At 45.9% G+C, this 17,057-nt stretch overlaps 1 protein-coding gene across 1 annotated transcript in view; it reads right to left on the bottom strand.

Moving 5' to 3' along the window:
- Positions 1 to 17,057, bottom strand: part of LOC124619262 — a 559,103-nt gene that overhangs the window by 9,905 nt on the left and 532,141 nt on the right. Inside the window, exon 3 of the mRNA XM_047145528.1 lies at positions 1,243 to 1,405. Coding sequence (XP_047001484.1) covers positions 1,243 to 1,405 — 163 coding nt within the window. The remainder of the gene's footprint in view (positions 1 to 1,242; positions 1,406 to 17,057) is intronic.

The raw sequence follows: 17,057 nt of genomic DNA, 5'->3' as shown, positions 1-17,057 counted from the left end.
AACACATCAATGGCGAGAGGGAAGGAAACTCACCAAAATCAAGGACCTTAATAGTGAGAGACTTGGGGATGCACCGAAATCAAGCACCTCAATGGTGAGAGGGAAACGGACTCACTGAAGTCAAGAATCTTAATGGTGAGAGGCAAGGGGACTCACTGAAATCAAGCATCTTAATGGTGAGAGGCAAGGGGACTCGCCAAAATGAAGCACCTCAATGATGAGAGGCAAGGGGACTCACCAAAATCAAACACATCAATGGCGAGAGGGAAGGAAACTCACCAAAATCAAGGACCTTAATGGTTGGTTGGTTGTTTTTGGGGAAGGAGACCAGACAGCGAGGTCATCGGTCTCAACGGATTAGGGAAGGACGGGGAAGGAAGTCGGCCGTGCCCTTTGAAAGGAACCATCCCGGCATTTGCCTGGCGCGATTTAGGGAAATCACGGAAAACCTAAATCAGGATGGCCGGACGCGGGATTGAACCGTCGTCCTCCCGAATGCGAGTCCAGTGTCTAACCACTGCGCCACCTCGCTCGGTGCAAGGACCTTAATGGTGAGAGGCTTGGGGATGCACCGAAATCAAGCACCACAATGGTGAGAGGCAAAGGGACTGACCAAAATGAAGCACCTCAATGGCGAGAGGCAAGGAAACTCACCGAAATCAAGGACCTTAATGGTGAGAGTCATGTGGATGCACCGAAATCAAGCACCTCAATGGAGAGAGGCACTGGAACTCACTGAAATCAAGTAGTTCAATAGTGAGAGGCAAGGGGATTCACTGAAATCAAGCATCTTAATGGTGAGAAGCAAGAGGACTTACCGAAATCAGGTACCTCAATGATAAGAGGCAGGGGGCCTCACCGAAATCAAACACCCCAAACATTCCATTCTGGAAACATCCCCCAGGCTGTGGCTAAGCCATGTCTCCGCAATATCCTTTCCTTCAGGAGCGCTAGTTCTGCAAGGTTCGCAGGAGAGCTTCTGTAAAATCTGGAAGGTAGGAGACGAGGTCCTGGCAGAAGTAAAGCTGTGAGGACGGGGCGTGAGTCGTGCTTGAGTAGTTTAGTCGGTAGAGCACTTGCCCGCGAAAGGCAAAATTCCCGAGTTCGAGTCTCGGTCCGGCACACAGTTCTAATCTGCCAGGAAGTTTCATATCAGCGCACACCCCTCTGCTGAGTGAAAATCTCATTCTGGATATAAGGCGGAATTGTTCTGCAAGAGGCAGGCAGGAGGCTGGTAGGTACCTGTATCTGGCGGATACGGGCGTCTGGCGGCTGCTCCTCCGGTGCGGGGGCGTCCTCGCCCTCGGGCGTCTTGGCGCGCGGCTGCGGCTGCGGCTCCAGGCGCTCCTCGGCCTCCAGCTGCAGCTGCTCGTGGCTGCCCGTGTCCACGTCGTCCACCACGACGCTGCAACACACGACACCGGCCGCGTCACAATCGCTGCACTACACTGTCTCCCAGTGAGCACATAAAATGTTACGAGACGTGTTCACGCGAGATATCTGAACAGCCACGGAAATCAATGCGCTGTATACGCTGATAAGCTAAAACATTATCAACTGCCCACCGCGGCGTTGGATGCCGCCTGGTGGCGTTGCGGTCACGTGGCTTGATAACAAAGGGCGCGGGCTGCAAATGGAGAAGTTTACTGAGATAAGCTACTTTGACAAAGGGCAGATCACTATTTCGCAGAGCTTGTGAACGAGTTCCTCGAAAACGGCGAAGCTGGCCGAATGTTCACGTGCTGCTGTCGTTAACATCTACGGAAAGAGGTAGAAGGACAGTGAAACTATCACTAGGCGCTAGATGGTTGGACGTCCACGATTCTCCACATAACGTGGGGTTCGGAGGCTTGGCTGCTCTGTAAAGTAGGGTTGATGGCGATCTGCGGCGCCTCTGCCGAAATAGCTTAATGCTGGTGCACGCACTAGTGTTCCGTAGCACGCCGTTCGTGGTACAGTGCCGAAAATGGAACTCCGCAGCAGAGCACAACTATACGTTCACAAGTTAACCTGTAAGTGGGCTGCTTCTGCGTTGGCAGCGCTGTGTAGCGCTTTGCATTAAACCTCTGACTGCACTTTGTAAGAGACTCTGTGGCTGGTCGGAATCGTTGTTGGAAGTTAATCGCCAATAGTGTTGGGCAGTTGGAAGTACTGTTGGGCTCTTGGAAGTTAGTCGCCAGCAGTGATCGAAGTGCTGTCGGGCAGTTGGAGGTGAACAGCCAGTAGTGGTGGATGTTAGATGTGAGAGGTTAGCATTGATGGAGGGTAGAGGTCTGAAGTGTTAGCGTAGGCTACCGATCTGTACATGTTCGACTTGGAGACTGAATATTATTCATGATTATATACCTTTGTACTAGATGTCAATGACGATTTATATTCGTGTTTGAACTGGATGTCACATTATTAAGGTAAAAAATACATTATTTGGGTTTCAACAAAATCTTTCCTTTGCTAACCACATGCCTACTAATAGTTAGTGGCTTTAGAAGCTAGAATCTTTTATTTAGCTGGCAGTATTGACGCTCGCTGTATTGCAATAGTTCACGTAATGAAGATTTTTGTGAGGTAAGTGCTTAATGAAATGTATAGGTTATTGTCAGGATTGCTTATTATTCAGGGCTATTCTTTTGTATTAATTATTTCAAGTCAGGTTGTAATTTTTTTGAGCAGTTTTATTGCGTTGCGCTAGAATTTTGTGGGTCAGTGTTGAGATGATAAGAAAAAGTAAAGAGAAAGTAGGTTCAGTACGTTCAGTTTTACTCAGCTGTTTCAGAATCAAGTAATGTAGAAGTTTCATCTTCTCAGTCATTCAGCAATTTAAGTACAGATTCACACATATAAATAAAGAAGTTTCAAACCCAACGACATCGTCAGTTACAATTGCAGTATTTTGTCATGTAAACATTTTGTTTTTCATAGGTAATTTATAGGTTGCTACAGGCAATGTAATAAGTAGATTTTAATTTTGACCGTATATTCACCATAAAAGCGTCAGACCTATTATCTTTATACATTTCCCTTTAATAATTTTATATGGGTAACTGTATTCGTCTTTTACTGCGTCACATTTGGTTTCTATAACAGTTATCAATATTTAAAAGTCTGCTTCATGCATTTTACCTAACGTGTTTTTATAAGATTATGTTTCTCACGTAAATGATGACTACATCTAAGCCCACAGTAGCAACATCGATGAAGGAAGTAGGCAAACAGATTTCTGGTAGCTACTGAATTTCAGTGCAACGGCCTTGCCTCAGTGGCTACACCGGTTCCCGTGAGATCACTGAAGTTAAGTGCTGTCGGGCGTGGTCGGCGCTTGGATGGGTGACCATCCAGGCCGCCATGCGCTGTTGCCATTTTTCGGGGTGCACTCAGCCTCGTGATGCCAACTGAGGAGCTACTCGACCGAACAGTAGCGGCTTCGGTCAAGAATACCATCATCACGACCGGGAGAGCGGTGTGCTGACCACACGCCCCTCCTATCCGCATCCTCCACTGAGGATGACACGGCGGTCGGATGGCCTGTAGACGGAGTGTTTTTTTTTTTTTTTTTTTTTTACTGAACTTCAGTAGTCAGTTGCAAAATGACTGTATGGACGATGTGGCCTATTTTATACCATATTTTACATCTAAGTGACGATGTTGTGCTGAGTATTTTTATATGTTTTGACGATCCATTACGTCCTTATCGCATTAGGACATGGTGTAAAACAGGTACGCTTTACCGTATTTTATCTGTACATTTCTCTGGTTATATAACAGTATATTGAAATATGTAATGCTGTATTGTGTTGAAAGACAGACTACCCACTACGTATATATATTTTTATATTGTAGATCTGAAGATGGTCATTACTGACTGAAACCGGTCATTGTCAAAGAAATGATATTGTGATCATAGACTGGAATAAAAAACATTTAAAAATTGCAGAAGGGGCAGGACAATCGGTATTCGACCGTCGATTAATCGAAACGTATCGGCTCTTCAGGTGAATCAAATTTTTGTTACGCTAGGTCGTTGGCCGTCTCCACAAATGCCGTCATCGAGTTGAAGGGCGGCTCGAAATGTGCAGCGCGCCACGGAGACATGCTGGTGGGAGCAGTATTGTGCTATGGGATACATTTTGCTTGGCTTGCATGGAACCTGTAGTAGTAATCGAAGACACGCTGACAGCTGCGAACTACGTGTATGCCTTCATGTTTGATGTCTTCCCCGCCGGCGACGTCATCTTTCAACAGTATAATTGTTCGTGTGTCGGAGCCAGAGCCATGCTCCAGTGTTTTGAGGAGCGTAATAGTGAACTCACGTTGATGTCTGGGCGACCAAATTCGCCTGACGTAAATCCTGGGGAACTCATCTGGGTCGCTATCGGGCGCCATCACCGCGTACGCAAATCAGTGGCCCTTTATTTACGCGAATTACACGACCTGTGCGTAGACATCTAACGACACACACCTCCACAAACCTACCAACAAATTGTCGGAGTCCTAATACGCGAAATCAGTGGTGCATTTCGTTTCAAAGACGGACAAACAAGTTATTTAGCAGGTGGTCATAATGTTTTGCCTCATCAGTGTACAGGGTGTTTGAAACAAAGTGTCACATATTGGTACAGAGACTCTTCAAAACTAGAAGAAAAGTTTCTGTAATTGTAAGAGGCGGTCAGATGAGAATATAATCCGGGTAAGTGCGGGTAGAACTCACGCGCCGAGGGTTACGTGCAAACTTAATTATGTGTATAGACAATTCATCCATCTGGAGAATTAAGAATTTCGATGATTTTTGCCTATTATCGATATCGATGCTGGCAAGATATCAAAATGTGCGACATAAAAGCCCGTATCTTTTGATTCCATTGACGCAGAAGCTTAAATTTTTTATACCGCCTATGGACCATAGACTTTAGTATGAGACATAAATTTCAGCTTGATAAGTCTGCCCGCTCCTCAGAAAAAGGGGTCTGAAAGACGGACGGACAGTTGGATAAAATGACAAAAAACTTTTTTTTCTTGTGATATAAATCGAAATTAACAATTTTCGGATTTTTTTCCTGTACTTGTACTATGAAACCTTGCTTCTTGCCAAATTTCGTGATTACTGGTCAACGAGAAGTACCATATGGGTTTTGATGAGTGAGTTTGCGAGCGCAAAAATATGTGACATACAAGGGCTATTCAGAAAGTAAGGTCCGATCTAGCGCGAAATGGAGACCATAGTGAAAATCCGACGCAGTTTGTACAGATGTGTCGGGCAGTGTTTGTAGTAAGCCCGTCGATCGCGTCACGATGGTGTTTTCAATTCTGAGCACACAGTGAGCATGTAAAGACGCCAAGAGACTAGTGTTTCCCAATTAGTATAGGTCCGCAGCTCGTGGTCTTGCGGTAGCGTTCTCGCTTCCCGCTCACGGGGTCCCGGGTTCGATTCCCGGCGGAGCCAGGGTTTTCCCTGTCTCGAAATGACAGGGTGTTGTGTCGTCTTCTTCATCATCATCATTCATCCTCATTACGGTCGGAGGAAGACAATGGAAAACTACCTCCGCTAGGACCTTGCCTAGTACGTAGGTGCGGGTCTTCCGCATCGTCACCTACGCTCCTCTGAGTATGGGACCTCACCGAACATCGATAAGTATAGGTGCCTGCCATGACATTTCGTCTGATTCCATGCAACCCATATAGCTGTTAAACATTTCTTTCTTAATGATAAGTCTCGAGCGCTCACTGCAATGGCAACGAAGACGGTCCTGCAGTTTCTCATCGCCCACCATACAGAAAACCAGCTAATTCTGGTCGTATGCAAAAGCGCTAAGCGGGTCTAAGGATTCCGTTCAGTCCCTTGTTGACCAGTCTGGTGTGGCAGGTGAAGATAGCAAAACGAAAGCTGAAGTTTGAAATTTCACGTTCGAGAAATCGTTCACACAGAAGAATCGTGCTATCACAACGTCATTTGACCATCGGACAGACTCCCGTATGGACGACATAGTAATAAGCATACCTGGCGTAGAGAAAAAACTGAAGAATTTAAAAAGCAAATAAATAACCAGGTCCATATGGAATCTCAGTTCTATTTTACAAATAGTACTCTACGGCATTGGCCCCTTACTTAGCTAGCATTTATCGTGAATCTCTCGCCCAGTTCGAAGTACCAAGCGATTAGATAAAAGCTCAGGTGACACCAGTACATCAGAAAAGTAAAAGAACGGATCCGCAATATAACAGATCAATATCCCTAACTTCTGTTTGCTGCAGAATCCTTGAACACATTCTCAGTTCGAATATACTAAACTTCCTTGAAACTGAGAAGCTTATGTGTACGAACAGCATGATTTTACAAAGCATCGCTCATGCGGAACTCAGCTTGCCCTTCTCGCACATGATACAACGAGAACTATGAATGAAGGGCAACAGGCAGATTCCATATTTCCAAATTTCCGGAAAGCAATTGATTAGGTGCCCCATTCGAAGCTATTAATGAAGGTACGAGCATATGGAATAAATTCACAGATATGTGTCTCGAAGACTTCTTAAATAATAGAATAAATGTTGTCCTCGACCGCGAGTGTTCACCAGAGACAAGGATATCGTCAGGAGTGCCCCAGGGAACTGTCATAGGACGCTATTGTTCTCTATATACGTAAATAATTTGGCTGATATGGTGGCAGAAATCTGCGGTTGCTTGCTGATGATGCCGTGGTGTACGGAAGGTGTCGAAACTGAGTGACTGTAGGGAGACACAAGACGACTTAGACAAAAATTCCAATTGGTTTGATGAATGGCAGCTAGCCCTAAATGTGGGAAAATGTAAGTTAATGCTGCTTGACATAGTAAAGTCGTTTAAATATCTAGGCATAACGTTGCAAAGCGGTATGAGGTGGAACGAGCGTGTGACAACTGTGGTAGGGAAGGCAAATGGTCGACTTCGGTATATTGGGATAATTTTAGGAAAGAGTGGTTCACCTGCAAAGGAGACCGCATATAGGAAGCTGGTGCGACCTATTCTTGAGTACTGTTCTAGTGTTTGGGATCCATACAAGGTCGGATTGAAGGAAGACATAAAAGCAAATCGGAGGCGGGCTGCTAGGTTTGTTACTGGTAGGTTCGAGCAACACATAAGTGTTACGGAGTTGCTACGGGAACTCAAATGGGAATTCCTGGAGGGAAGGCGACGTTCTTTTCGAGAAACACAGTTGAGAACATTTAGAGAACCGGAATTTGAAGCTGACTGCGGAATGATTCTACTGCCGCCGACATTCATTGCGCGTAAGGACCACGAAGATGAGATACGAGAAATTGGGGCTCATACGGAGGCATACAGAGAGTCGTTTTTCCCTCGCTCTGTTTCCGAGTCGAACACGAAAGGAATGAGAAGTAGTGGTACAGAGTATACTCCGCCACGCACCACACGGTAGTTTGCGGAGTATCGATGTAGATGTAGATATAACCCAGACATGGCTGCCTCTTTGTTTTCATCTCTGCTCACATGAACCGCTGGCTATGAACCCAACATTTTGACACAGACCAGCATAGGAAAGTGGCAAAAAGCACAGGCGGCTGCCTTTATGACGAGGGTATTGGAAAGTTGTCTAAATCGGAGTGGCCACTATGTAGAGAAGTGCTTGGAAGATATAAGTAACTGTTGCACATAAAATAATTTTAGATTTCCATTTCGCGACCGATCGGAATTTACCTTCCGAACAGCCCTCGTAAATAGCGGTAGCTTTTGATTTCATTGATGAAGAAGCTTAAATGTTTTACATCGCCTGGGACCATATGCCATGGCCTGTGAAATAAATTTCAACTTGATACGTATTCCTGGTCCTGAGAAAAAGGGTTTCTAACGTTCGAACACACAGACAGACACACGGACAACAAATTGATCCTGTAAGGGTTCCGTTTATACCAATTGGGATACGTAACCCTAAAAAAAAAATGTAACTTATTAATTCCCGAATCAAATTTTCGCTCTGCAGCGGAGTGTGCGCTGATAGGAAACATCCTAGCAGATTAAAACTGTGTGGCCGCGCGGGATTAGCCTAGCGGTCTAAGGCGCGGCAGTCATGGACTGTGCAGCTGGTCCCGGCGGAGGTTCGAGTCCTCCCTCGGGCATGGGTGTGTGTGTTTGTCCTTAGGATAATTTATGTTAAGTAGTGTGTAAGCTTAGGGACTGATGATCTTAGCAGTTAAGTCTCATAAGATTTCACACACATTTTTTTAAAACTGTGTGCCAGACCGAGACTCGAAGTCGGGACCTTTGCCTTTTGCGGGCCACTGCTCTACAGACTGAATCCCACAAGGACGACTCACGACCCGTCCTAACAGCTTTACTTCCGCCAGTATCTCGTCTCCTACCTTCCGTTTTCAAAATATTAGCAGGTCAGTGATGCAGACATGCTGCCCTCAATAGTCATAATGATAATTATGTTCGTGTCGCTTGTGTTAGTTCCATTATAATGTTGAGAGATTGGCAGGATGTTTCAGCCTTTCTCGGTCATGGTGTGATACGAACAAACAGAACAGAAATTTCAACATGTTTCATGAGCGCTTTCCGATACCTATTTTAAACAAGTTCATTCTGGTTCCCCTAAACAACTTCTACTTCTGTACCCACATAGGCGCTCCGTAAGCCAACATACGTTGCATGGTGGAGGGTTTCTTTCATGTACCTCTACTAGTCATTGTGATTCATGATCCACTGGCAAATGGAGCGAGGGAAAAAACGACTGTGTACATGCCTCCGTACGAGTTTCTCTTATATTGTCTTTTCGGGCATTACGGGAAATGTCAATTGCTTCGATGTCTTCCTTTAAAACAACGTGGTGCGGATCTATAATTTAATTTGCAATGTTTCCCTTTGTTGATTAGTAACCTGTCCCCCTCATAGCCAAATGCACTGGTAAATTAACGTTAGTTCTACTGGAAATATACTACTGGCCATTAAAATTGCTACACCAAGAAGAAATGCAGATGATAAAAGGGTATTCATTGGACAAATATATTATACTATAACTGACATGTGATTACATTTTCACGCAATTTGGGTGCATAGATCCTGAGAAATCAGTACCAAGAACAACCACCTCTGGCCGTAATAACGGCCTTGATACGCCTGGGCACTGAGTCAAACAGAGCTTGGATGGCGTGTACAGGTACAGCTACCCATGCTGCTTCAACACGATACCACAGTTCATCAAGAGTAGTGACTGACGTATTGTGACGAGCCAGTTGCTCGCCCACCATTGACCAGACGTTTTCAGTTGGTGGTGGCCAGGGCAGCAGTCGAACATTTTCTATATCCAGAAAGGCCCGTACAGGACCTGCAACATGCGGTCGTGCATTATCCTGCTGAAACATAGGGTTTCGCAGGGATCGAATGAAGGGTAGAGCCACGGGTCGTAACACATCTGAAATGTAACGTCCACTGTTCAAAGTGCCGTCAATGCGAACAAGAGGCGACCGAGACGTGTAACCAATGGCACCCCATACCATCACGCCCGGTGATACGCCAGTATGGCGATGACGAATACACGCTTCCAATGTGCGTTCACCGCGATGTCGCCAAACAAGGATGCGACCATCATGATGCTGTAAATAGAACCTGGATTCATCCGAAAATATGACGTTTTGCCATTCGTGCACCCAGGTTCGTCATTGAGTACACCGTCGCAGGCGCTCCTGTCTGTGATGCAGCGTCAAGGGTAACCACAGCCGCAGTCTCCGAGCTGATAATCCATGCTGCTGCAAACGTCGCCGAACTGTTCGTGCAGGTGGTTGTTGTCTTGCAAACGTCCCCATCAGTTGACTCAGGGATCGAGACGTGGCTGCACGATCCGTTACAGCCATGCGGATAAGATGCCTGTCATCTCGACTGCTAGTGATGCGAGGCCGTTGGGATCCAGCACGGCGTTCCGTATTACCCTCCTGAACCCACCGGTTCCATATTCTGCTAGCAGTCATTGGATCTCGACCAACGCGAGCAGCAATGTCGCGATACGATAAACCGCAATCGCGATAGGCTACAATCCGACCTTTATCAAAGTCGTAAACGTGATGGTACGCATTTCTCCTCCTTAGACGAGGCATCACAACAACGTTTCACCAGGCAACGCCGGTCAACTGCTGTTTGTGTATGAGAAATCGGTTGGAAACTTTCCTTATGTCAGCACGCTGTAGGTGTCGCCACCGGCGTCAACCTTGTGTGAATGCTCTGAAAAGCTAATCATTTCCATATCACAGCATCTTCTTCCTTTCGGTTAAATTTCGCGTCTGTAGCACGTCAACTCCGTGGTGTACCAATTTTAATGGCCAGTAGTGTAATTCTATAGGATATTACGACAAAGAATTCCGTGACAGAATGTAGGACCCACGCTTTATTCAAGTGAACTGCACGTGGTGCACTGGAAAGTAACGTTAGTTCTACTGAAAATAATTCTATAGGATATTACGGAAAAAGAAAGTCAGTCGACGTCCCTAATGTGAAATGAACGGCAGAGATACATGACGTAGCAATTGCGACACTTATTACTTTTGGGCAGTAAGTCCGCAGCAGTGGAAATCTGCGACAAACAAGCCCACGCGCTTGATATTGACAGGCAGCGGAAAGCCGGCGTTGCTTAGGGGGGGATTTCCGTTCTGCGGTCAGCCGGCAGAACGCTTTGCGGTTGGCTGCCGCGTAATTGGATTGCGTCAGGCACATCGTTCGCCGATGGCAGGGAAACAAATGCGAAACTTTCAAGACCGGAAAACGTAATAGAAAAGACGCAGAAATAGTATGTGTATTTTGCCCATACTGAGATGCATGTTTTCATCTAGAAACTACGATTTACATGTACATACATTTTTCGTTGTGCAGCGCTTTTAGCATTTCTCGAATTTTTAGTCGGTTCTGACATTAAGACAGCCTTCCAGCAATCTTACGTTCGTTTCAGTGACGCTCTACATCTGTATTATCAAGATCACCCGGGCATCTACACTGGTGTCCAAAATTAAAGAAACAAACTCAAATTTTGCAAGGTTGCTTTTATTTTGCCACAAAACAGTATAAGCAGGTGGCAGTAAAGTAGAAGCAATGCAAAGAATTGAGAAAGCAACTACTGTAACATGCATAATGGTAGACAAATATATTCTTCGTTTTATCCAACTTAACGGATCTGCACACTGGTTAATGTGCTCAGTGTGGGGTGTGAGCCCATCTGGCAACAATACAGAACTGACAACAATGGGGAATGCTGTGAATGATATAATGGGTTTCATGTTGAGGCAATAACGCAAATTCTTCCTGCAGAGCTGCTCGTAGTCTTGGAGAGTGGTTGGTGGATGTTGACGTGGAAAAAAAAAACAAATAAAAATTTAAAAAAAATTAAAAATTAAAAAAATGGCTCTGAGCACTATGGGACTTAACTTCTGAGGCCATCAGTCCCCTAGAACTTAGAACTACTTAAACCTAACTAACCTAAGGACATCACACGAATCCGTGCCCAAGGCAGGATTCGAACCTGCGACCGTAGCAGTCGCGCGGTTCCAGACTGTAGCGCCTAGTTCCGCTCGGCCACACCGGCCGGCTGACATGATGCAAGCCAGTCTCTAGTGCATCCCGGCCATTCTCTATGGGACTGGAATCGGGAGAGAGAGCAAGCCTTACGTACAATACCTTCCGTTTCCAAGAAAACATCAACCACCAGTGCTCTATAAGGTCGAGCATTATCGTCCAACAATACGAAGTCTGGGCCCACGGCACCTCGCAACAACCGCAAATGAGGTCCCAAGGTCTCGTCACGATACCTGACAGCAGTTAAACCTTGCCGATTCGCCCGTACAATTTCACAAATAGGGGTTCGAGTGGTAAACATAATCCCTGTCCTCAGCATTAGGGATCCTCCTCGATATCGGTCTCTTTCCACAATGTTTGGGTCCCGAAATCGTATTTCACATTCCCTCCAGATGCGAATCCGTCGAGAATCACTCTCCGGACCAAATCGGGAAAACAACATTGGCTCACTGTTCGATCGCCCAGTTGACGTGTTGATGAATCCAATTTAGACGTTCCCTTCTGTTATGACGCTTCAGAGGTAGACATACAACAGGTCTCCGACAATGAAGACCACTCTGTCGAAGACTACTGCACACCGTTTGCCTCGATACAACACGTCCAGTGGACGCTGCGATATTCTGAAACTGGACAACACTTATATAAAAATGATTATTACAATTTCAACCTGAGCTTCAAGCAAACACATCGGGCATCTGAGGATTTGTCTCTTCCCACAGCCGCTGTCTTTCACTGGTTCAATGTTGCCGTGCAATACTAAGGCGGTACTGTCGAATGACGGTCCTCTCTTCTGAAGTCACATGTGGTCGGTCCTGCCCTGGTCTTTGGGATACAGTTTCGATCTCCATCAACATTCGCCACATCCGAAAAACAACAGGACGATTCACATTAAGCCATCGAACCAAATCAGTTTGCGACTTTCCTGCTTCCTTTCTTTCTGCGGCCTTCCACCACAGAGAGTCTGGTAGGCGTCATCTATGTGCAAAAATTCACCGTCTGTGATTGTGTACACAGCGATTGCGCATGTGGGACTAGCCAGCAAACACCACCCCGTCTCATATGTGCCCTGACGTCATCAAAAAATGGTTCAAATGGCTCTGACCACTATGGGACTTAACTTCTTAGGTCATCAGTCCCCTAGAACTCAGAACTACGTAAACCTAACTAACCTAAGGACATCACACACATCCATGCCCGAGGCAGGATTCGAACCTGCGACCGTAGCAGTCGCGCGGTTCCAGACTGAATCGCCTAGAACCGCTCGGCCAACCCCGACCGGCCCCTGACGTCGTCGCTGGCACCGTTGTCCATTGTATGGAATGCCATCTACAATGCAGAACAAGATCATACGGACGTCTGGTTGACAGTTTGTATGATTACATCGTGAATTAGACACAGGATGGGGAAATAAGGGTCTGTTGTTTTAATTTCGGACACCAATGTATTAATGGGCGTTAATATGAAATGTATCCACCCTTCGACTTTATGACGGCTTGTACTCTGGTGGGGACACTTTTAGTGAGATGTCCGTGGAGGAATGGCAGCCCATTCTCGGTCAAGAGCAGGAACGAGAGAACGTTATTAGATGCTGGGGTCTGGACCGAAGTTGACGTTCTAAGTCAGCCCAGATGTGTTCTGTAGGGTTCAGGTTGGTACTGCGAGCAGACCAGTCTATTTCAGGAATGGACACCAGTGTATTAATGGGCATTAATATGAAATGTATCCACCCTTCGACTTTATGATGGGTTGCACTCTGGCGGGGACACTTTTAGTGAGATGGCCGTGGAGGAATGGCAGCCCATTCTCGGTCAAGAGCCGGAACGAGAGAACGTTATTAGATGCTGGGGTCTGGACCGAAGTTGACGTTCTAAGTCAACCCAGATGTGTTCTGTAGGGCTCAGGTTGGGACTGCGAGCAGACCAGTCTATTTCAGGAATGTAATGACCCATAAATCGCTGCTTCATGACTCGATACAATGTCATCGTCTTCGAACTATTCCTGTTCTCTGCACACTTCACAATTCTGTAAATTTTTCATATCCTTCCGTATTTAGCTTTTTCTTAAGCTCAATAAGGAGACACACTTTAACCACAGGAAACACCCCCATAGTGTGACACTATCTCCTCTTGCCTCATAGCAGGTAATGTTCTCCAGGCAATCGCCAGACCTAAACCCTTCCATTGGAATTCCACAGGGTACAGCGTGATTCGTCCTCCAAATCATTCGTGTCGAGGCATAGACTGTCCAGTTGCGCCACTCTTTGCGCCTCCCAAAGCGTCGCTTCGCTTGACTACAGAAATGTGGGGCTTACTAAGAGCTGCTCTACCACTGTGCCATTCTTTTTAGGCACCTAAGTTCAGTAATTGTGCTAACTGGACTGCTGATAGCACCTGGAAACTCGCGAAGCAGTCCTCCCGCAGATTTCATGCGATTTTCAGAACCAGCCTCCACAATGCTCGGGGGTCCCAGTTCATGAGGTCTCCCTGGGCTTGGTTTAGCTGTGGTTATTACTTCACCTCTCCACTTCACAATCACGTCCCCAACAGTCGACCAGGGCGGCTTTAAAAGATCTGACATATCCCTGGTATATTTGCTACTCGGGTAACATGCAATGGCTAGTCTACATTTGAAGTCACTGATCTCGCCTGACTGACGCTTTTATAAAGGCGCGTCCGTCTCTCGTGGCATCCAGTAGTCAGTTCCACATTACTTAGGGCTGTCTGGTTACTTTTGATAAGATAGTGTTTTTTTGCGAAAAATACATAGAATGGCCCATCTAGTATTTATAAACAAATAACACTTTCATAAACAGAAGATTATTCACTACTTCTCGGTAACGATATCACCCATAGCCTTCAGCCTATATCTACTAATCTACAGACTTCGTCTAGAAAATTATGTTCATTCAAAGCAAGCAATAAAATAAATATTAAGAAGACACAAGCACAAAATAAAATGCTATCGCACGAATGAGAATATGTTAATTTCCGATGTTAGCACGTAGCCAGACCCTCCTGCCCCCAAAACCCATCTCCCTTAAAGTCGAAAGTTTCATACCGAGAATCCTTGGGGTTGACGACTGGTTCCGATGACAGTTTGCGTGAATGCGGGCATTTGAAAAATAATGCGGGAAGTTTTGACTTCCGTTCTGTGTCGCCCAGCGTGGACAGACACAAAAACTCGTTCGTTCTGTAGCCTTAAATTAAACTAGACGCAGATCCAAGGGTGGAGGGTATTGGCTTCATGGAATTCGTGGACCCTTACCAAACAACGCTTTAGTAAAGGCATTTTTACTGCCGAGAACATTAATTTTCGCCGGCCGCAGTGGCCGAGCGGTTCTGGACGCTACAGTCTGGAACCGCGCGACCGCTACTGCCGCAGGTTCGAGTCCTGCCTCGGGCATGGATGTGTGTGATGTCCTTAGCTTAGTTAGGTTTAAGTAGTTCTACGTTCTAGGCGACTGATGACCACGGCAGTTAAGTCCCATAGTGCTCAGAGTCATTTGAACCATTTAGAACCACTAATTTTCAAATTTTTCATCCAGCTGTTGGAGACTAAATTAGCGAGGGAACTTACGTGGCTTGAATGTAAGGTGTGACAAGTAAATAACGATAAAACGGCACTCATCGCAAACAGAGTTACAACTAACTTTGGTCTCCTTCAACACACTCCCCTCTCCTGTCTATGCACCGCTGCATAAGTGTCTTGCATTGCTCAAGGCAATGCTGTAGGCTATCCTTTGTCATCATCTTCAACAACTCTGCCGTTTTTGTTTTCATATTTTCAACAGACAGAAAATATGTTCCCTTCGATGCACTTTCCACTTTTGTTCAAAATAATTCAAATGGATCTAAGCACTATGGGACTTAACATCTGAGGTCATCAGCCCCCTAGACTCAGAACTACTTAAACCTAACTAACCTAAGGACATCACACATATCCATGCCCGAGGCAGGATTCGAACTTGCGACCGTGGCAGCAGCGCGGTTCCGGACTGAAGCGCCTAGAACCGCTCGGCCACAGCAGCCGTCTCCACTTTTGTGAAATGATAAAAGTCACAAGGAGCCAGATGTGATTAATACAGAGGATTTTCGAGTACAGGAATGCGCTTGACCGCTAGAAACTGTTTCACAGACACGGCACTGTGGGCTGGCAGTCATTCTTCCACAAATCCGGTCTTTTCTTCCTTATTCTTTCCCTCAGCTTGATGAGTACTTCGCCGGCCGGAGTGGCCGAGCGGTTCTAGGCGCTTCAGTCTGGAACCGCGCGACCGCTACGGTCGCAGGTTCGAATCCCGCCTCAGGCATGGATGTGTGTGATGTCCTTAGGTTAGTTAGGTTTAAGTAGTTCTAAGTTCTAGGGGACTGATGACCTGAGCTGTTAGGTCCCATAGTGCTCAGAGCCATTTGAACCATTTGATGAGTGATTCTCTGTAGTGTTTCTGTTTAACGATTTAATCCTCAGGCACCTATTCTGTCATAGTACCACCCCAGATATCGAAGAAAGCGATCAGCGTTTCCTTCAGTTTTGACTTGCTCAGTCGTAATTTTTTATTCTTGCCGTTGTGGGAGTCTTCTAGTGCATCGATTGAAGTTTTGTTTCTGGATTGTACCGGAATATTTTTCTTTCATCGCATGTGAAGACACTGTTGAGCAAGTCTGGTTCTTCGTTTCGTCGTTCCTTGACATCAGAGCAAATGAACATGATGAGAACTTATGTTATTCCGATGGTCTTTTCGTTCCTGACAGACGTTTTTCTGACCCAATTTTGCACAAACTTTTGTCATGTTTTATCTATCATGCCGAATTTGTCCTACTGTCCCTTTGTTCTCGTTCACCATGTCTGCGATCATCCGAATGCTCAGACGACAATCGTTCCGCACAGTTTCATTGATTTTTTGAGCGTTTGGTTCAGTTCTTGAACTCACAGATATACCGGGATGTTCATCACATTCAACTTGTTCCCAACCTTCCGAAGCACAGTGCTCTGAAGGCTAGCTTCTGATTTAGTAGTCGCTATTGACGGAGAACTAGGACTGTTAACAGAGCGTCAGTCATAGTGACGATAGCATAGACCACCAAAAGTCGGAAGAATAATTTATACACATGGTCCTGTCATATTAATGTGACCACCGCCAATGTTCGACGTCTACGCGAAATAGCTACTCACAGACGGTAGATAGCAGCATAGCAGTGGGAGGTATATAAAGCGTGTCGGAGGACGTGGAAAACAGCACACTCCTTGTTGCAGTGCTGAAGCAGAGCGATTTATCTCATGTCCTAAAGGGCATGATCATTGACTTTTTGGTCAAGGGTCGAAACATTTCCAAAACAGCGAAGTCTATGAACTGCTCACATGCTACCACAGTGTACCGTGCATGGCAAAATGACTTTATCCCAAATCAGTGCTGAGGCAACTGTGGTACACCACGGGCCATAGATAACAGGGGTGAACAACAGCTGTGGATATGTGTACTGGCGAATAATTGTGGAGCAGGTGTCTGGTTCAAGTTGAC

This window comes from Schistocerca americana, chromosome 6, assembly GCF_021461395.2.
Source record: "Schistocerca americana isolate TAMUIC-IGC-003095 chromosome 6, iqSchAmer2.1, whole genome shotgun sequence".
In the NCBI taxonomy this organism is placed as follows: domain Eukaryota; kingdom Metazoa; phylum Arthropoda; class Insecta; order Orthoptera; family Acrididae; genus Schistocerca; species Schistocerca americana.
Note: the sequence above shows the minus strand (reverse complement) of the source record. Positions and strands in the feature narration are given on the sequence as shown.